This window comes from Convolutriloba macropyga, chromosome 2 (assembly GCF_964194025.1).
Source record: "Convolutriloba macropyga chromosome 2, txConMacr16.3, whole genome shotgun sequence".
Classification (NCBI taxonomy): domain Eukaryota; kingdom Metazoa; phylum Xenacoelomorpha; order Acoela; family Convolutidae; genus Convolutriloba; species Convolutriloba macropyga.
Window position 1 is genome coordinate 59,132,859 of NC_134469.1, and position 22,682 is coordinate 59,155,540.

The 22,682-nt window shown below is 36.3% G+C and overlaps 1 protein-coding gene across 3 annotated transcripts in view; it reads right to left on the reverse strand.

Annotated features, from left to right (window-relative positions):
• Positions 1–22,682, reverse strand: part of LOC142334555 (calpain-B-like) — a 199,209-nt gene that overhangs the window by 132,636 nt on the left and 43,891 nt on the right. Inside the window, exons 2-9 of one of the 3 annotated variants that reach the window (XM_075382676.1) lie at positions 4,301–4,513; positions 3,813–4,032; positions 3,687–3,752; positions 3,554–3,619; positions 3,362–3,475; positions 3,031–3,156; positions 2,797–2,897; positions 657–798 (exon numbers count right to left, since the gene is read on the reverse strand). The exons of 1 other annotated variant lie outside the window; for it this stretch is intronic. In XM_075382676.1, the coding sequence (XP_075238791.1) occupies positions 657–798; positions 2,797–2,897; positions 3,031–3,156; positions 3,362–3,475; positions 3,554–3,619; positions 3,687–3,752; positions 3,813–4,032; positions 4,301–4,480 (1,015 nt within the window). In that variant the 5' untranslated portion in view covers positions 4,481–4,513. Of the gene's footprint in view, positions 1–656; positions 799–2,796; positions 2,898–3,030; positions 3,157–3,361; positions 3,476–3,553; positions 3,620–3,686; positions 4,033–4,300; positions 4,514–22,682 lie in introns of all 3 variants that reach the window. One more of the 3 variants, XM_075382675.1, reaches the window with a different exon arrangement.

A 22,682-nucleotide genomic window follows, 5' to 3' on the forward strand; every position in this document is an offset into this window, starting at 1 on the left:
CCTTATGAGTTCACGCGATTAATATATAGATTAAGGCCATCCCAGCAGCTTCACCAATCTATGCACTTGAAGGACTACTAGAGCCCACTTTGGGAATCTAAAGAAATTTAATGCCCGCTGGGCTTTAGCTGTTTATCCCGTTTTGAAAGATCAAAGTCATTGAAAAATAAGTGAAAACATCTTAAAAAACACAGCACACCAATACAATCCAAATTCTTTGGATTGCAAAGACCACGATTATTATGTCCCCAATAATAGCCGCTATCGCTTCGCGGCTATTAATCAGATAATTAAACGAGAGCCACTGAAGACTGTAGCAGTTGCACTTGTCATAGAATCAAATTGTAATTAAAGTAATATCCCGTCTACCAACTTCTGACAGCTTAGCTTTTTTGAAGGATACATTTAGATTAAGAGGCATAACCGCCAAGTTAAAATCTTACGTTCAGAAATATCTAATACAAATGAACAATCATCACGAATTATTTCTAATAAATTAAATATAATAATCCAACGGAGGCTGTTCCAACGGATGCTCTCAAATATTAGATAATGCGCAAAATGAGACACCTTTTGCTGCAGGCACTAATATAGTTGAAAGACAGGGCCCTCGTATCATTTAACAAGAGCACAATATGCTACTAATGTCTACGTACCAACAAGAGCCAAAATGACTGTCAATAAGGGCGCTGCAGGGAAAACCATTCCAATATTCAGTTCAAGCATCTGCAGAACATCGATTATGAAGATAAAGATCTGGTGGTGAGAGTAGCGCAACAACATCGAAATAGACAATGTCTGAAATACATCATAGCACAACAGTCATCCATGGCACGGCTAATTAACATTCAAGGTTAATATCAGAAACATAGAAGGCTTCTGAGATTATAAAAACGACCTTTTAGCTTATAAGCAACCTTGAAGTTTGAAGAGGCTTTATAACTTTCTATCAGGTTGCTATTATTTATCAGTTCACATACCTGAAAAATGTTTCCAAGAAAAACCTATCTTTAGTAATGAATTCGCAACATGAAAACAGTAAGTAACTATTAATCTACCAATTGAATAGAAAACACGAATTCATAGCAGAATGCAAAGTTCACTGAATTGTAACTAACTTTTCACAACCTAAATATGTAAATGTATTGGTTTTTCTGAATTATACCTTGGCGTTAAGACAGAAGCGGAAACAACATTTTTAAACAAATGCGTCTGTACCACTTTTTTTAAACAAAACTGACCAGGATTTTCAGACAAATTATAAAGGGAACAAAAACTTGGGGTTTGGCCTTACAGCAAGTCAGAAAACTCAAAAACTACTTCCATCTGGTTGAAGACCTTTTTGATCTAAATGAATTTTCAGATTAAAAATGTTCAGGAAAAGACAAAGAAAACAAAGCAGTAAAGATTATAAAGTAAAAAGTATAAAATAATTTATTAACCCAACCTAGCCCTCAAAAATAAACATCAGTACTTTATCAAAACGCTCAATAAAAAATATCTTAGTAGTAAATCTATTAAATTCTCAAAACTGCATTAAAGTCAATAGTAAACAAAAAAAAACGAAATAGAAAACAAAAAGGGCGAATTTCTGGAAAGTAGCACAGCAAATAAAAAAATAGATTACGGCAATAATTCACCATATATAAATGCGAGATACTAAATTCACCATATATAAAATGTAGCCAAATATTAGTGTTATGCACAAAATGAAAACGAAATAGGAAGGCATCAAGAAAAAAACCGGAAAAATATGAGAAAACAATAGAAAAACAACTAAATTTTATTATTTAAACTGAGATGTCCGGAATCGAATGAAAAGAAAAACTAAAGAAAAATTGGACAAAGGAGCCTTAATCGATTTTGTATATGTACAAATTTATAAGAAAAAGATAAGCACTTCGTGCTATAGACTGATAAACGAAATGCCTGATTAAACCAAAAACCTTTTCAATGGTCAAAGAAAAAATCCGTAAAATACTATTTAATTAGGGAAATACGTGCTCTAAAAATACTGCAATACCAAAGCAAAAGATTAGACACTTCAGGTTCCATCAAAAACCTATAAAACCTAAAACTCAAAAAGCAAAACAAATGAGTCGATCGACGAAAAACCGCTAAAAACGGTTAGCTATATGCACCACGCTGTTGAGAAAAACTTTTCAAAGTCATGCAATGCAGTGCATGAACAAAAAACATCTTTCGCTCACCAAAAATTAGTTCACACGGCCATTTTAATCACTTTCGCGTGCGGGTCAAAGTAAACAAAAGTACTTCCAGCTAAAAACCCGAAGAAAACACCAATACACCTCTTCGGCTACTAAGAAAACAAGAGAAAGTCAAAAATAGCCCCCGTTATCGCTATGCGACCAGCAATAAAATAAACACTAATTTCGTTGAGGAGCAATTAGTCTCACAATAACAAAATACTTAGGCTAGGACAGTAGATCGAAAGACAGTAATCCAAAGCAAAAAATTGGGACAGTAAGTCGAAGCCATTTTTAGTTGAGTTTAAGTGGGTAATTATATTAAAGAATACGCGATTGTTCTGTATAACGGTTGTGATAGATCTAGATCAAGTCCAACGGGCCGCTGAGAAATGGCCATAGCCCTCGATGCATGACCAAATTAGCTAATCTCATATCTAAAAATTATTAAATAACGCCTAAAAAATTTTCAAATGGACTGTATTATATGGTTTCTATTCACTTTTTATCTACTGTTCCAATTCTTCCAAAATTTGTTACTTTTGATCTAGAGTCCATTCGATTACTGTCCAGTCCCCAAAATACTTACAAAAAGGACCATAACAAAGGCCGCAGCGATGTAGGATGAGCGAGTGGCATGGACACTGATAAATTTGAAGTGCTCATCGGTCTTTACATTCCGCAGATACCCTAAACAGACAGACCTCATTACTAACACTACGATAATTGCAAAATAGTGCAAAATATACATACATCTCTCTTCACCGTTGCGGCTTTGATCCAATACTTGCCCAGTTGGGTTTCAGAGATCTAGATGACTAACCCTGTTTGCTGTCCTCCTCCAGTGCAAGCACTTTGAACGAGTTACGCAGCCAGTCCTCCACACCCAAGATTTCTCTCCTCACATACCTTGATAGCCCAGTTCCAAAACACTCATCTTTGTCAGGATCTACAATATAATCAGCGTAGAACGATTAGCCGATATCCGTGCGCAAAAATTTGAATTGAAACTTATCTAGAGATTTAGAAATTCTATAAAAGCTATTTAAATTCTGTTTATAATATTGAATCCACTCATGCTTTTACCTAGAACAAGACTCATCAGACATAGTTCTTTAGCATTAGTTCAAAATTAACAGCAAGAAGATCAATACCTATTCGGAGGGTGATAATTTTGATGCCAAGTTTCTTGCGAACACGGCTGGACAGTCGAAGAAAGCCGTACTCCAAGGCATACTCAAACACCAGATCAGGTTCAGTCGGTTTAACTGCAATCAGTACAATTTGAAAAAAAAACTATACTCACAGTAAATGAGATGAAATAAAATGAAGGAAACTTGTCTCACCTTTCTCTCCAGAATTAGAGTTGTCAATGAATATGTCAAACCATTGTGAAATAGAATTTTTACGACCTGTAACAGATAAATACGAGCGCATAATTTAACTACTATTGAATCTTCAAATATGATGGAAACTCACCCTTCTTTCTGTAGAAATCTACATTTGGACACTCGGTAGAGTTCTCAAACTGAAGGGCTTTAAATTCTGAAACGATAAGTTGATAAATTACCACCAAAGCAAATAAGTTGAAACCATTGAACAAACCCTTTAAGTTAGATCCCCTTTGACCTGCTCTGATATCATGTCCAAGATTGCCACCAAACAAGTTAACAATCTGAGGAGAGTAACTTAGGTTCGAGACAACTTCCAGTCGGATAATTCCATCATGCTTTGGCCAGTTACTCTGCACTGGTTCCAAACAACTCAGGGGAGAATTAGAAAAGATTGTGTGCATGTAGATTAGGAAAACGATAGCGCACACCGCCTGAAACAAAGTCAGACGCAAATAGACTTAAAATCTGCTGCCAAGTAACACTACTATCTTTTGCATTTAAAAAAATTTGGCTCTGATTTCACCTTCTGATCTTAATCATGAACACATGAATCGCGCATACGCTATGCATGTGCACTTATATATAATTGAAGAAATAAATCTTCCATAAAAAATTTTCCTTTAGAAAATGATTGCACGTAAGACAGCACCACTCGATCAACACATTCAATGCTAAAAATAATTGAAGCAAGATCCTTACCTTGATGAAAACAATAAACTCGAAACATCGGCGCACTGATGGTGGGAATACTTTTGCGTAGGTGTGGGACAGTTTATGAAATAGGGCGTAGAACAACCTGTCCCTAATGCGAGAAAAATTCCTCATTGCGGCTGCTCGACCCGGAATTCCTGTGTCTTCTAAGCCTTCCGGCCGAAACATCTCAAATTCATGGTTCCTCCATTCAACCCATCTGAAATAATTCTTAACACGTATGTCTAGCATACTCTTGTTTCGCGTAGTTTTTCATACTTTTTTGAATCGAATTAAATGATTCCTTTGCAATATAAATCTACACTATAAGCCTCATTGTAGCTAAAAATTGCCAAACTATAAACATACCCGGCAAATTGCCGGAAAACAGCCGCCGTTGATTCCCATAACCAAGATTGGGATTGAAAGAAGAGAAAAAACTTAATTTTTGTACAAACAATTTTAAATTGCGAACTATTTTGATGTCAATTTGGAGCAGAATGTACGACTGTTTCGAAGTGAGACCACACAGGGGCTAGCATCAATACCAACAAACAATAGAGATCGTAACTAAGAACAAAGTTTGAGATGCGGGCATCAAAAATTATGCTTTATGGGTTTATCCCGTTTCTATTTCTGATTTCGTTTTTTCATACTGACTATGCTCATTTGAATTGCTTTGCTGAGCAACTGCTGTCTAAAACCACTTTTAGCAGAATGAGAGAAGAGTGAATCTAGCCTAGAGAAGTCAAAAAGATTTCACGCAAAATGTTGAACAAGCTGTGAACTAAGGTAAAGCGATAAATTTTATTCGACGAAGTAAAAAAACATAGCCGGAAGAATTCCGGATACGACTCGAAGTGGAAATCCACTTAAACGCCATCCAACTACTCATCAGACAAAACGTGCCTCGGCTAATTTAGGATTATCTTGAAACAAAACCATAAAACAAAAAATTAAACACAAGAAAAACATCTGTTATAATATGATAAAAAATCGGATCAAATTTTGTCACTACCAAAACCAGCTAAAATTAAAACAAAATCATAACCAAACCTCTTAACCAAAAAAAATGAAAAAAAAAACTCCCGAATTTTTTTTCACACCTCAATTTCTCGCTCTCTAGGAAACAGCGATATGAACAAAAAACCACTCTCTTTTCGCTCCAATCTTCATTTTGTTCAGCAACAAAATCACTCCTATTTGTGTTTCATTTCCTTCTTCAAAATACACTCCAATAAAAATGATTTAAAAAAGGACTTCTCCAATACTCCTCTTTGAGTCGTAAAAAAATAGGAGCGCTATAATTGACGGCTGAGAAGCTGAGGCGGCTATTAATAGTTTCTATATTCGGTAGGGCAAAAGACAATTCAAACAACTAACAGACTTAACAAAACAAGATTCACAATATAAAGGATTTAAAATTTGTCAAAACTCTTTACTGTACGTGTTCTCGGTTGCCGCACTTCCGGAACATTTATTTCGTATTTCCCAAAAAAGGAAGCTCCAAAGTGTTGTTGCATCAATCCAAGGCAATCATTTTGCATTTCGAGGGCTAATTTGTAGATTTCATGATCGGAGTTGTTATAAACGAAAGCATTCTGAAACATGAGCAAGATGTCACGGGCGAATTCCAGGTCGCTGCGGATAACCCCATTTTCAATTCGTCTTCTTAGAGTAGTGAGGTCCATTGGAAAAGCGACAACCTTTGAATAACTCGGCGCAATATCATCAGTTACAGGTGACATAAAAACATTAGCCCATTTATGATTAGAAATACTTTTCCAGAGTAAAAGAATGGATCGTTTCCATTGTTTGTACGTCTTCTCATCTTCTTCAACGGCTACCTTGGTAGACTCATTCTCAATTTTTCTAGATTGGTCGCCCATTTCTGTTTGAAGATCGGGGAGCGAGTTTTCACGTATTTCTTTCTTCACATCAGGTTCGCTCGTCTGAGCAACTCCAATAGAACAATCCAAGAAGTCTGATTCGTCCGATGCCGCCAGTTCTTGAATCAATCCCGATATGTTAATATCATCGTCATCCGTTAGTTCCACCTTGACAGCATCATTCGCTGCGTCTGGATCAGTTGCGGACATTGCCTCTAACTCTTCTCTTACATCACTATATTCGTCTATTACTTGTTGAAGTTCCAATTCAATCTCACCCAGTCGTTTAACAGCTAGCATTTCTCTGACTTTTCCAATATTTTCGATAGAAGCAAAAGAAAGCTGATACTGTTTCTCAATAATTTTAATTTGCTGCTTGCAATCAGTACTGGTAACATCACAGCAATCAATCATGTTGTCGTTCAAAAAAGAACTCAGAGCAGAAGAAACAACATCCATTGCTTTCGCACTAGCTCCATGTTCTTGACACAACTCAACCAGTACAAGACTGGAAAGTGTATTCCAAAGCATGATTTCTGAAAATCAACTGTATGAGCACAATGTCAAAAAACGGAACACTGAATAATTAATGTATAATTTTGGACAATATTAAGTGCATTAAAGCTCGATAATTATTGACTGAAAAAGCATAGCTGGGAAAATAAAATTGTCAATCACATTTTTAGCATAATTTGTTGAAGGATGGCATTTATGTTCTCAACTCCCTTCCCTAGTTGGTGAGCAAAAATTTTTACATCTGGCGTTCTATTTTGTTACATGATCCCAAGAGGAGTAAAAAATTTATAAGAGATAACAAAAAGCACTGATGGCAACAGGAAAAAAGGTCCTTCACATTATAGTCCCCCCCCAGCTTAGTCGTCGGATAACATATAGACACCATCATGGCAAACATGATGGGTGCTGTAACGGGAAAGACCAGAGAATACAAACAGTAAATGTATTAATAGCTAACATGTAACCAGTTTCAACTGTTGTCCAAGTACAGAGTTATTCAACCTCGAAAACTTTGTGCGCAGAAACACAGCTCCGCTATTAATCGGTAAACGAGTTTTTCACTCTCATCATTAGGGTGCTTAAAGCGTTGTAGGATCTATCCTGTTTTGACACCCCCCCCCCCAACCTCTGAAGGGCATATAACTTTTACGCCCCAAGCGCACGTGCTGCATTTAGTAGTAGTAGAAGAACAGGATTTAGGTCAAAACCTTAAAATTACACTCCAATTTACAGCAGTTTTGATAAACTATTGCTATGACCAGATCTGCAAAGTAATCTTCACTTACATTTGTTCTTTCAGTAAAGTTATGCAGAAAAACGTCAGGTAGATATTGCTAATTGTGTTTTTGTTCAAATCGGGCCCAAAATGTTGATAAATTTTTCTCACTTTATTAACGAGACATTTGGCGCTGAAGAAGAAATTGTCATCGTTGCGGGATAAGCGATTTTTGCTAGTTTTTATCTGACCAAGACCGAATTGACGTGTTTGCACATTTTCTGTTGGAACCACGGCATCAGAGGGTGCCGTGGTTCCAAACGGCCGACCGACATTGATAGTTCTTGCAGTGCTAAAGGCGGGAGGAGAGATAGGATTCATAACAAATTAGCTTGTATAGAAATTTAATTCTCTTGACGCAGCTATAGTGTCTTGTCTTTAAAATAATCTACAATGCAGTGAAGTTATATGTTTTTATTTCTCATGACGCAGCTCTAAAACAGCTATAATGCCTCATCTTTAAAATTATATACGACGCAGTGATGTCTCATAGTGGGTGATCACTACTCAACCATTGGATTGTGCTACGCGGCTTAAGAGCAAAACCCCTTTAACTTTCAGTTTGCGCTGAACTCTAGTTTCAAGTCCACATCATGATGTTCACTCAAAAATGTGAGAAGGTCGTGTAATTCAGTAGACAAGCAAATTGGCCGAATTTTCAACAACTGCAGACGGATATAGTAGCTTGAGTTGTCGTTTTGTATCCGTTACTGTCCTCTGAAAATATTAAAAGTTTACATGTTGCTTTAGTTCGGCATTCAAGCAATGGAGCAATAAGTTAGAATGAGCACGAAATACCCCTTTTATCCGTTAGGCTATGTTCTCCAGCCGCAGTGTTGAGATGTTTCTGCTAACTTGAAAGAAGGCCTTCAGTGCTTTTGATTTTCTCAGTTTACAATTTTCACTCAATGTCAGATTATCTTTTATCAGTAAGCCAAGATCCCGCCCGTTTTATTAACAGGCTACATAACAAAAATTATAATGGGGAGGATAAAAAACACTCGGCCGAAACAGAGTAGATCAGCGTTGTCACCAGCCCACGATGGTAACCTTGCGTATGAAGGCTTTTTTCACATAGCAAGTTTGCTTGCAGGTTCCTTAGCAAATTCAAACCACTTCTTTGTCCAGATCTGCAGAGAAATTTACAGGTAGTAGTAGTAGTAATGACGAAGTTCGTTTTTCAGGGTTTAGCACCGATTCTACTGTCCAAGTTTGTTAGTTTTTGATTGCCGTTGTAGTTTCGAAACTTATATAAGATGCGCCAGGGACATTTGTTTTTCCCCTGTGTAGCGATTGCAGGAATACCAAAAATTTTATACAAGAATATTTTGTCCTTTCTTGTCTTGTCGATTGCTGCTTGTGTACTTTTCCTCAGATATGTTGACGGGCAGTTCTTTTTTGAGAATATTTTAGGTTGGATGCCATATATAACTTTATACCTTCTTTCAAAGCAATAAGGTCCAATAAGTCATGCAATTCAATATAAAGACAAAGAGCGGGAGTTCCGACAAATCTTTCTTTTGAGATTGAAAAGTGAACAAATCTTTTTGGTTCCCGAATGAGCATTCTCATTTCAAGAACGATTTGCAAACTTTGACCACAAGGCTGCGTTGGTTTCTCTATTGATCTAGCAGATGGCGCTAAATAGACGTTCAGGGGATGGGTTTTCCTGTAATTAAATCTCAGTTGATTTTCCTTACCCAGGAGTCACAAATTTGAAGTCTCGGTTCCTGTATTACATATCTTCTCATTTATTGAACTCATGCCATCCGCAAAACCAGAACAGGTTACCAGAGTTCTTTGTTCAGGCAAATCGTTGAAAATAATGAAAAGTGATAATTTGGGCGGGGTTGGGGGCAGAAGTGGTCCGAGGTGTTCTAAAACCAAAATGCTTCTGATGGTTATGAGAATTCCTGGGACCACATCCATATGTAACCTGCACCATGAAGGTGGTGTTGAGCTCAGTCTCCTCCATTCTTTTAACATGTCCCAGCTAGTTCAGCTAGCACTCGAAGTCTTTAGGGAAATAAATTTGTTACGAGACGCCTCCTGCAAGTCCAAACTTACTTGTCCAGCTATTGCAGTGGCAAACGTATGGTATTTCACAGCTTTTATTAGCAACTGCATCAAAATAGCATCAGCTTCCTTTCCCACGGAGCAAATACTTAAAATAACGAAATCTCAATGCTTCAGATTTAGGCTCATTGATACCCGATAATCAATCAATGGGAGAGCTTATATATTTTGTTGTTGTCGTTGTTGCAGTGAATACGCAGCTTCCGCTGCTGGTTGTTGCTACCATTTCATCTTCTAAAACAAAAACCACTTTTTTCTGTTCCAGACGCATTCACACGTTATTTTCCATGTGCAATCTTTTTTTCCGAAAATTTCTCGTTAACGAATCTTCACATTATCTTCAGAAATCAGTCTGTCCTTTAGACCAGCCACCTTGGCAAACTCTACTTGTGTTCACGCGATTCATCGTTTGCCTTGATCTGAACACAAATTCCGTTCTTAGGCAATTCAAGTACTTCGCAACTTCTGTTCTGACCCTCTTAGTATGGAGGCATCAACCTTCAAACCAGTTCATCCTCCAGATATTTCATAGCAAGAAAGAGATCCATAAGCTGCAGAAGCATAGAAAGGCAATATGTTGATTATTTGGAGCTGGGGCAAACAAGGTTTCGTTTTGTTTCCAGTTATCCAGTACACTAACCTCTTCTAAATTCTTTCGAGAGACTTCAAGTCAGTTCTCAAAAAAGAGACTCAGTGATATCCGTACGTGAGAACTGGGGAAATCCGTCCGTCAGAAGAGATTTGTAAAGATCCAGTTTTGTTGCCATTTTGAGTTTATAGGAAATGTTTCTCCTGAGAAGATTGAAAGACTCTATTCGCTTTCTTCAAAGTGTTTTCTATAATGGTGCGCCAGTTCATGTCAGCACTCAAATTTACTCCTAGAATTTTGATAAATTTGCACTGCTGGCGCAGCTGACCCTGGAGGAACCGAAGTGAGTCAGAAACAGAAGGGTAAAAGTAAAGCAGCATCAGTGAGTTGGAAAGCAGTTAATGCCCAAGAAGCACGCCTACTGAATGCAGCGATAAAAGATGTTCTAAACCAGTTAGCAATCTAGAAGTGGTCTTCATCTGCATATCGTACAGAGGCCATCTGCACTCCTGAAATTCCCGTTTTTAATAACCAAATTAAAACTCAATTAGTCTAATTCTAAATTTAAAAACGAATAAACTCGTCAGGTTATGAACTTTATTCTATGATTGTTTAATCCAAAATAAAATATAACATTCATTAAAAAGAATAAAATTCTTGAGTTCTAGGACTTGATCCACTTGTCTAAATTGAAATATTTGATTTTCAACTTTCAAAACATGTTGCTATTTTTTATTACTTCTGGAATTTTTAGGGTCTGCTTTTCGACAGTAGCGTGATTTTTCGCTTTTTGCATATATATTGTTCGTTAAAAATTTTTCGAACAAGCCGATTCACAAGTAGGACTAATACATGAGTTTCTGTTGCCACCGCCGGTTTTTATCACGCGTGTTTAGTTTGAGTTTTCGTTGCCTTATGTGCAATAACTCCACGGTCATCACTAATCAGATTCGCTGCACTGGTTAATGATTCGCAAACTAGAAGCCTTTGAAAAATCACAACAATGGCTAACGTCCTGCCCGACCGGTGAATCAAACTTCTGGGGCTGTCCCGTGGTAATATGACGTCAAGCCTGACCAAAATAGATTGATTCTTAACCACAAAAAAATTCATTAAACTCGAGATATTTCAGATTTTTATCGATACTCGACCTATGAGAAGGCAAGCAAAATTTCATTTTCCTGGTACAAAAAGACTTAACCGAGGTATCTTCTTTGGTTTTTTCAACCACACGCTTAAATTGCCTCTGTATTGAATTAAAAAGTGGGGACTTCCTCTCGACTATTTTTCGCCAATGGTATATCTTTTTTTCTTTGTATCTGAGGCTTTTTGTTTCTATCACGAGTGTTTCTTGAGTTTCGTTTAAAAATTTTGAGGTGCAATTTTCAGGGTAAAAATCGGATCTTTTCCGTTTGTGCCCCCCCCCCAATACGTTATGCTCCCCCCAGTTACAGAGCACGTGTCATTACATAGTAAATCATTATGTAAAAATATTGCACGTGCATCTGGGGGTTGCAAATAATATGCACCCACTAAGCTGGGGGGGGGCACAAACGGAAAAGATCCTAAAAATTTTTCAGCCATGTATATCCTGATGTCTTTTATAGGCCTCGTCAACAATTTTCCAACTAATCGTGCAATGACAAAAGCTACGCACAGTGCCTTGCACTTTTGTCTGCTTAAGTTGTAATTTTTTAAAATTTAGAACTGCAGAGGCATCAGTAGGCTTACGATACCAATTGCATAAATTTTTTTGACCCTTGCATACAAAAATATTCAAATCAAAATGAGCCAGTTAACCGATTGCACCTATTTTTTCTAATGTAAACCGAAGTTTTTAGGCAGTGCGTTTACTTTATCGTGCAGTTCTTTGCTTGTTTGTGGTGTACATAAAATATTGTCAACAAATTGCGCAAAAAACATTCTTCAGATTGAGTTCTGCTTTTGGGAAATTGTTGCGGTGATTACAGTGCCAAACAGTATCTCCCACTTTTTCATATTCTTCAATGCTGGCATTTCGCATGAATTCACTATCAATTTCGTTTACATTCAATTTCTTTACTATTCCCAACTAGTTTTACTGAACAATCGGGACTTCTCGTCTAGCCTAGCTCAGGAATACAATTTTCCTCATTTAGTTTATCCTCGAACAATTTCATCCAAATTTTTGGAAATTTGACTGCCAAAAACGCACCCATTGCTAGGCCGTCTGCTTGGCAGTACAATTAATTGTTATATTTGAAATGAACAAACATCACAACCGATTTTAACAGAAGTTTTAATGTTGATCATTCATTATCTGGAGCGCAGTCAAATGAAAAGGGGTATCTAAGAACTATTTTTCATTGCTTCTGAAACAGTCGAACATTTTACGTTTATCAAAACTATCTGTTTTCTATCATCAAGCACAATTAGCTCAAATTGTACGCGTGCATCAAGTGTGGATTTTTCAAGTTTTTAGCTCAGGGTATCTTCTAAAACTTAATGTAAGAAAAATCTTTGAATTGTGGAAGGTTTTCCCAGGACCTGACACAATTGATTACAGTGGCGTGTCGATTTTGTGAATTCTTTGCTAACTATACAGACATGCAGAATAGCTGCTTTAATTTTAATGTGGTCCTTAAGTTTGAAACCGCTGATTTAGTAAACATACTTAGGAATTGGACAAAAAAATTTATTAGAAAAACTCAAAAGCCAGTGAACAGTAAAAAGTTTGTCCGTCTTGATACTGTTAGTCCCAATTTGCTATATGTAATTGTTGGCGCCCTATAGGATCTTTATTATGCCACTTTCTGATCTCTTTTTTATCACATTTCGTAGTTCTCAGATTTTTTCTAGCGGATGACCTGAAAGCTAAAATCTGCAGAAACAGGAATGACCGAGACAAGTTTAAGTTTGATGTCGATTTCACCTGTGATTTTTCTCATAAGGAAGAAAAATTTTATGGTATTCATGAAATCAAACAAAATGTATTTGCTAATATGAAACGAACAAACATATGTGCAGACAACAACATTCTAGATCTTTTTCTCGAAGACGTTTTAAAAACGACAAACACTTGATAATTTAGGAGCCAATGCTTTCCATATATTAAAAGCGAGCTCACAGAAACAGTGAATCGCAAAAAATAAGCATCTACTGTAATCTATCAAACCGGAAGCTTGTCAGGAACCCTACAGCTACTTGATGAACAAGAAAAGCAGCGGACACATCTATAAATACGTTGTGCATTGGAAAGCAATCTTTTTTACGCTGCCAAGAAACAAGTTATGCTCTATGTCCATCAATGCTTTAAATGAAAAATTGTCCGCCATTTTAAACAATTCTAACGGGGAAACGGCAATAAACTCACCTCTTTTTTGCGATAACAAGAAATAGAGAAGAGGCCTAAAAAATCCAAGCAGTGCTGGACAGCTAATCCAGTGTATGAGCTGGCACATAGATTCCATGCTTCTTGAAGCAAAAGTTATCAAGAATTTATGAGCAGAGGAATTTTTGAAAAATTCAAAAAATTTGATAATAACGTGTCAAAAGAAATATTTTTATTGCTTTTCGTAGCCTGATAAATGCAAAATGAAGAAAAATTTGATATATATAGGTTTAATGAACATTCAAAAAGATCCACCACGCCATATTTTAAAAAGTCAATGCCTCAATCTAACAATTAAAGTCTTTTAAGTTGTCCTCGACTGATCTATACAAGCTGATTGCTGAACTAGCAATACACTTAGCAAATTCCCATTTGAATATCCTTCTCCCCTTTAAATCATGACGGTTGATAGCGCATAGTAAGTGCCCCTGTGAAAATTCGATAACAATTGAAAAAGTCTGAACAAGTCTTTCATTTACTAAAAACTGCATTTAAAAACACAAAATTGGAAGCAAACTCGATTATCGACGCAATAACAGCTTTTTACAGTCTGAGCTGTGATCTTGTCAAAACAAATGCAGGGAAGTTATGACCTTCTCTCTATCATGCCATTTGCCTTTCATACAGTGAACCATCGATAAAAGATGTTCTAAACCAGTTAGCATTCTAGAAGTGGTCTTCATCTGCATATCTTACGGAGGCCATCTGCACTCCTAAAATTCCCGTTTTTAATAACCAAGTTAAAACTCAATTAGTCTAATGCTAAATTTAAAAACGAATGAACTCGTCAGGTTATCAACTTTATTCTATGATTGTTTAATCCAAAATAAAATATAACATTCATTAAAAAGAATAAAATTCTTGAGTTCTAGGACTTGATCCACTTTTCTAAATTGAAATATTTGACTTTCAACTTTCAAAACATGTTGCTATTTTTTATCACTTCTGGAATTTTGAGGGTCTGCTTTTCGACAGTAGCGTGATTTTCCACTTTTTGCATATATTGTTCGCTAAAAATTTTTCGAACAAGCCGATTCACAAGTAGGACTAATACATGAGTGTCTGTTGCCACCGCCGGTTTTTATCACGCGTGGTTAGTTTGAGTTTTCGTTGCCTTATGTGCAATAACTTTACGGTCATCACTAATCAGATTCGCTGCACTGGTTAATGATTCGCAAACTAAAAGCCTTTGAAAAATCACAACAATGGCTAACGTCCTGCCCGACCGGTGAATCAAACTTCTGGGGCTGTCCCGTGGTAATATAACGTCAAGCCTGACCAAAATAGATGGATTCTTAACCACAAAAAAAAATCATTAAACTCAAGGTATTTCAGATCTTTATTGAACCTCGACCTAAGAAAAGGCAAGCAAAATTTCATTTTCCTGGTACAAAAAGACTTAACCGAGGTATCTTCTTTGGTTTTTTTCAATCACACGCTTAAATTGCCTCTGTATTGAATTAAAAAGTGGGGACTTCCTCTCGACTATTTTTCGCCAATGGTATATCTTTTTTTCTTTGTATCTGAGGCTTTTTGTTTCTATCACGAGTGTTTCTTGAGTTTCGTTTAAAAATTTTGAGGTGCAATTTTCAGGGTAAAAATTTTTCAGCCATGTATATCCTGATGTCTTTTATGTGCCTCGTCAACATTTTTCCAACTAATCGTGCAATGACAAAAGCTACGCACAGTGCCTTGCACTTTTGTCTGCTTAAGTTGTAATTTGTTAAAATTTAGAACTGCAGAGGCATCAGTAGGCTTACGATACCAATTGCATAAATTTATTTGACCCTTGCATACAAAAATATTCAAATCAAAATGAGCCAGTTAACCGATTGCACCTACTTTTTCTAATGTAAACCAAAATTTTTAGGCAGTGCGTTTACTTTATCGTGCAGTTCTTTGCTTGTTTGTGGTGTACATAAAATATTGTCAACAAATTGCGCAAAAAACATTGTCTTCAGATTGAGTTTCTGCTTTTGGGAAATTGTTGCAGTGATTACAGTGCCAAACAGTATCTCCCACTTTTTTATATTCTTCAATGCTGGCACTTCGCATGAATTCACTATCAATTTCGTTTACATTCAATTTCTTTACTATTCCCAACTAGTTTTACTGAACAATCGGGACTTCTCGTCAAGCCTGGCTCAGGAATACAATTTTCCTGATCTGGTTTATCCTCGAACAATTTCATCCAAATTTTCGGAAATTTGACTGCCAAAAACGCACCCATTGCTAGGCCGTCTGCTTGGCAGTACAATTAATTGTTTTATTTGAAATGAACAATCACCACAACCGATTTTAACAGAAGTTTTAATATTGATCAATCAATATCTGGAGCGCAGTCAATTGAAAAGAGGCATCTAAGAACTTTTTTTATTGCTTCTGAAACAGTCGAACATGTTACGTTTATCAAAACTATCTGTTTCCTATCATCAAGCACAATTAGCTCAAGTTGTTTGCGTGCATCAAGTGTGGATTTTTCAAGTTTTTAGCTCAGGGTATCTTCTAAAACTTAATGTAAGAAAAATCTTTGAATTGTGGAAGGTTTTCTCAGGACTTGACACAATTGATTACAGTGGCGTGTCGATTTTGTGAATTCTTTGCTAATTATACAGACACGCAGAATAGCTGCTTTAATTTTAATGTGGTCCTTAAGTTTGAAAGGCTGATTTAGTAAACATACTTAGGAATTGGACAAAAAAATTTGTTAGAAAAACTCAAAAGCCAGTGAACAGTAAAAAGTTTGTCCGTCTTGATACTGTTAGTCCCAATTTGCTATATGTAATTGTTGGCGCCCTATAGGATCTTTATTAAGCCACTTTCTGATCTCTTTTTTATCACATTTCGTAGTTCTCAGATTTTTTCTAGCGGATGACCTGAAAGCTAAAATCTGCAGAAACAGGAATGACCGAGACAAGTATAAGTTTGATGTCGATTTCACCTGTGATTTTTCTCATAAGGAAGAAAAATTTTATGGTATTCATGAAATCAAACAAAATGTATCTGCTAATATGAAACGAACAAACGTATGTGCAGACAACAACATTCTAGATCTTTTTCTCGAACACGTTTTAAAAACGACAAACACTTGATAATTTAGGAGCCAATGCTTTCAATATATTAAAAGCGAGCTCACAGAAACAGTGAATCGCAAAAAATAAGCATCTACTGGAATCTATCAAACCGGAAGCTTGTCAAGAACCCTACAGCTACTTGATGAACAAGAAAAGCAGCTGACACATCTATAAATACGTTGTGCATTGGAAAGCAATCTTTTTTACGCTGCCAAGAAACAAGTTATGCTCTATGTCCATCAATGCTTTAAATGAAAAATTGTCCGCCATTTTAAACACTTCTAACGGGGAAACGGCAATATACTCACCTCTTTTTTGCGATAACAAGAAATAATGAAGAGGCCTAAAAATCAAACCCAGTGCTGGACAGTTAATCCAGTGTATGAGCTGGCACATAGATTCCATGTTTCTTGAAGCAAAAGTTATCAAAAATTTATGAGCAGAGGAATTTTTGAAAAATTCAAAAAATTTGATAATAACGTGTCAAAAGAAAATTTTTTATTGCTTTTCGTAGCCTGATATATGCAAAACGAAGAAAAATTTGAATTATCTAGGTTCAATGAACATCCAAAAAGACCCAGCACGCCATATTTTAAAAAGTCAATGCCTCAATCTAACATTTAAAATCTTTTAAGTTGTCCTCGACTGATCTATACAAGCTGATTGCTGAACTAGCAATACGCTTAGCAAATTCCCATTTGACTTTCCTTCTCCCCTTTAAATCATGTCGGTTGATAGCGCATAGTAAGTGCTCCTGTGAAAATTCGATAAGAATTGAAAAAGTCTTAACAAGTATTTCATTTACCAAAAGCTGCATATAAAAACACAAAATTGGAAGCAGACTTGATTATCGACGCAATAACAGCTTTTTACAGTCTGAGCTGTGATCTTGTCAAAACAAACGCAGGGAAGTTATGACCTTCTCTCTATCATGCCATTTGCCTTTCATATAGTGAACCATCTATTCTATTTTGTAACAAAAAACAATATTGCCTCAAGAAGGTACAAACCAAAGTGACACACTTGGGATGTTGAGGAATGAAATTGAAATTAATTTTTCACTCAATTGAACTTCTTGACAACTGCTTCACATTTTGAAGGAGATATGCGGACGATGGTATCTTTGTCAGCCCTCTTGCTAACGGAAAGGAATATTTGGCTGATGAGAAAACTTGATGTTGCTTCCGGTTACCATCTTAACAAAGACCACGTTAATATCAATGAACATCTTTTCGAGAAAGCAAAGAAAAATTTTGTTCACAACGATGTGGAAATAGTTGATCGTTGTAGAATATCTGGTATTGTAATGGGTTTTGTTAATGCAGAGGCCAATTTTTAGAAAAATCACTAAAACATCAGAAATCGTTGTTAAAAAAGCTGGCCGTTAATGTCAATTTTTCACCACAAAATAATTATAAATCGTTCGAAAAGGGCCTTTTAGCTTGTACATCACTTAACATTGACAACTTGTTGAAATATTGTGAAAATCAGTCACCGAGAATTTATTTCTGAATTTAATAATGACTCCCGCCTACAATCAAAACACCAGAATATCTTTTTGTTGCCGTCAGACTTTCTTACTTGACTTAGTTAGTGAAAAGGGAGCTTCAAGCTGATTGAATTCTATGCCTCAGAGCAATACCACTTTGGCCTAATCAAAACCGGTTTTGTGATTTCGTCGCCCTTCGCTATGTCTGAGTTTCAATGAAGATGACCTCACTATGTTTATGCAACCAAAAGATCAATATGGCACATGCCCTCCGCTGTACAAAAAAGAAGATACAGCCAAATGAGTTACGTGATGTTTCACATGATCCCACGATCAAACTTCAACTTTAGGCGCCGCAAAGGGAAACATGTGATTTTAAATCAATGACAATTGAAAATGGTTGAGGATTAGATATCAGGGCCAACGGACTCTGCAGATCCAGGTTCAACAAAAGGTACTTTAATGTAAATTCTTTTATCCACCCCTTTCAACAAATTGGCCTTGAAAGCAGTAGGGAAGCCTACAGGTACCACAAATCTAGTGAAAAGAACAAAACTTTTGAAAGAATAATTGATGTTGAGAGAAAAACGTTTTGTCCACTTTTCTTCTCATGCACGTTTGAAGCTCGCCCTTGAGCTTCAAAAACTTTAAGTTCTGAAACAACTGACATCGAAGCTCTGCAAAAAAATAAAATAGCTACGCTGACATGCTATCATATCTATGGACAAAAACCAGCATTGCTCTCGTAAGGCGTTCTACCTGCTACGTGCTTGGCTCAAGGACACATGAACGGCGCGAATATGTTGATGCTTAAATTTGAGCTAGGTTTGAAGTAGAGAGGCTTTTAGTTTGACTTATATACCCTCGGTATTTGTTGTTTGTTCTCTATCTCTGTCTGTTTTCTGTTTTTTATTTTGTAGCTGATGTTTACCGAATAATTTTTTATTTAGTTGACTGACTTGAACCAACCGAAATGCCTCATAGTGCTCCAGACCTCAACCAGCCACCTTTTACGCAATCTTTGGAAGATGATTTCTCAATTTATCTTTGAACTTGCAAATAACCCAATCGATCCAAAAGTAACGGAACTGCTATTGAAGTCAACCTATAGACAAAAGCAACAATAGGACGGTTTTGTAACAAGAAATATCAAATTCAAGGGCTGAGACTGGAAGAGATAGACTGGATCAGACAATCCCAAAGTAAAGAAATAAAATACCTCAATGTAGATTGTAACACTAAAAACTACAATTATAGAACTGTACACAAGGTTCCAAAGAGGGCACCAGAGTGATAAAAATGAAGGAATATTACAAAAGGCAAGCTCTTCTACCTCGAAATAAATTTTTTAAACAGCTTTCTCTAATTAATGAGTTAGTTCTTCATATCTTGTTTTTTCGCAGTCCAGCGAAGGACCTGTGACAGAACACACACGACACACCTGTTAGTCATCAATCTCACACCTTAGTTTTTTTCGTGTCAATTTTTCCACTTTTTTCATAATTATACCTAGAAATCCATTCAATCGTTCATTCTCTATGTTTTGCCCTAGTGTTGCTTAGATGAATATTGGCCGTACGCATTTACCCGAAACGAGTTCCAGGCTTCTCAAATAGATTGATCACTGGAACAACGCGGACGAAGAACCTGAGCACTAAGCAGACAAAAGCGACTATACACTCCTTCAGGGGTGCTACTTTTGAGAACTTCATCAGAATCCCCGACAGCACAGAACGAAACAATTATACACTTTAATTGTAATTGCCGGTTTTAAGCAGGTGATGTTAAATGACTTTTCAAATAACCGGAGAAACCTAAACACAACCATTGTTTAGTTTCATGATCGTTTCATCTCTGCTTTAAAAACATATGGCTCCAAAAAACATCTTTTAAAAGCAGTTAATTTTTTCATCTGAATTATATCTGAATTATGGTTTGCATAAATTATTTAGTATTTTTATTCATCCAACCATTTAAACTTTGTTCCCATACTTCAATCTCCTATATAACAATTCTTTGGAGATGTTTAAATTTTTCTTTCAGGGTTAATTATAAGTTTGCATTTTAAAGCCTCATTTTGAATTCTCCACTCGTCAATTGTCCATATTGTTTCCAACTACTAACAGCCTCTCGTATTTTTATCACTCGAAGTGATGTCTTAATCACACCACTCAAAACGTTTAAACCATCTCAAATGCGGAGGGTTTTGGTGATACATAAAAACGTCACTTATCAGCAAGTTAAGTGTATTTGACCTGGCGATGGTGAAAACATCATGCATACGGTTGCTGCGTTGCCAGCGAAACAAAACTAACTCTATGCTCCTCAGAGTCAACAATTCTAAACAAGACAGTGGCGTACAGACAAATGTCCGAAATTTCTTTGGAAAACTGTCATGAACCCTGCAGCGTAAATTTTTTATCGGAAAGCAATCTTCTTTCCGCTAACAAGGAACACAACAGGCTTTAAAAACACAGAAATATCAATTGAAATACTGTTTTTTGTATTCAGTTGATTCCAGTTTGAGGAAATGCGAAACGTCATTGTGCTGCGCAAAGGTGATGCCTCGTCTTACTCTTTTAAGAACAAGCGGAAAAGATGACACCTCATTTGTCAAAATCACTGCAAAACAATGAGACCAATGCACCAATGCACAAAGACTTGCTGTTTCATGAAGCAGAACCTATGCAGGAATGTTTGAGCAGATCCAATGCAAAAAAAATGTTTGCGAAAATACAAACAAATTGAGAAAAAAATTGCATTAGTAAAAAATTTCCGTTGATATTCGCACTCTAAGTTATCAATGCAAAATGATAGCAAAAATCGCAAAATGTATCGCAGCTTCTCATTCGACATTTATTATTCTGTATAAAGTATGTCGCTTGATAGCCCGTGAGAATAGACACGGTAAACGACCAATTAAAATTACGGTAGTTCTCAGTCATATTATTGGAAGAACTATAGTCAAGTTTGTTCTAACAGATCTTCGGATGCTAAGGGGCGATCAAGAATTATGTTTTGGTCGAGGGGGGATTGAAGATGCATTTCATACAATGACGACAGCTTTTAGGATTTTAGATTCGGTATTGATCTTGCTTATTGACACAAAAAAAGGATTCCAACAAATTCAACCTTGATTGTGTTTTACGAAGCATTGTAAAATTACGCCCCTCTCTCAATCACTCCGCAAGTAAATGGTATTGTGAGCCATCGAAAACTGTTGTCACTAAATGCGGCCTTTTATGCCAACGTTTCACCTCAAATTATTTATTTAATTTTCACTTCATCATTTCAGCATACATTGAATGACTTAGCGTGTGCAACACTTACTATTGAAGACTTGTCAAGAGAATGTCAGAAATCAAGCGACTTATTACTAAATCTGTTTAAAAAATTGAGCCTACAAAATTCCAGAATGTATCTTCAATGCCAAAAAGGGAAGGTAGCTTGAAAAAACTTTACTATGAAAATTGTCATGAACACAAACAACCGATCGGAAGCCGAACAAAAAGCAAAAACAAATCATAAATAAAACAAAATCGGCGAAAAATCTTGTTATCAAATAAAAAAAGACTTTAATTAAGAGCAAATTGAAGAGGAATGAGATCCGGTCAATTGACTCAGCTAATGAAAAAGAAGCATCAAGCTTGTTGAACCCTATACCATTCAGTAATATAATTTTGACCTAACAAAAATAAAGATTCGTGATGGTTTTGCGCTCCTTTATGGTTGGGATCAGTGAAGATGCCATCCTTAAGCGGCAAAGTCTTCATTGTGGCAAAACCTCAATGTGACAAACGCCCTCCACTTTTTGAAAGGACACCAGATCTATATGGGACATAATGAAATTTGCAAATCATTTGCGAATGTGTTGAATGAAGTCTGTTTTTATGTCAACATCAAAACTCATCTTCAGACGTTGTTAGGAGAAATCCTTGATCCCAAATCAACACTAACTGACAATGATACAAGATTAGATATCATGACCAACGGAATCTAGGTTCAACAAAGCAAACTTCGAAGTAAAAACCTTCAACTTGCAAAACAGTTGCCCTGAAAGCCGTAGCGAAGCCTATAAGTATCATGAATTTGTTGAAAAGAACAAACGAAAAAAGAGTAATTGATGTCGAGAGCATTTTTGACCTCTTGCCTTCGCATTTACGCGTCCAGCCGGACCATTAATTGAAAAGACCTAAAACAAATTACAACAACCTATAAAACTATCTTCATATATTTTAAATTATGTCTACAGGAACATGACATTAAGCAAAAACTAATCGAAAGTGAATCAATAGATGTAAAAAAGCTCAATATCCAATAAAAAATAAGCGATTATTAGCACAGAAATGGACAAAACTGGATTCTATCACTTGATTGAGCTTATCAAGAAAGAGCATCATTCTGGTTGAACGCATGCTCTTGAACTGATGTCATTTTTACCCAACAAAAAGTAAGTTTTGCATTGGTTTAGATTTTTGCTATTGTCTGTACACAGCATGGATGTTATCAATTTGCGCAATCAATAAAAATTTCATTACGAAACAACCCTCCGTTGCCCAAAGGACGATATAACCACCTCAGCAAATCAAACAATAAATATTTAAGCTGAACTG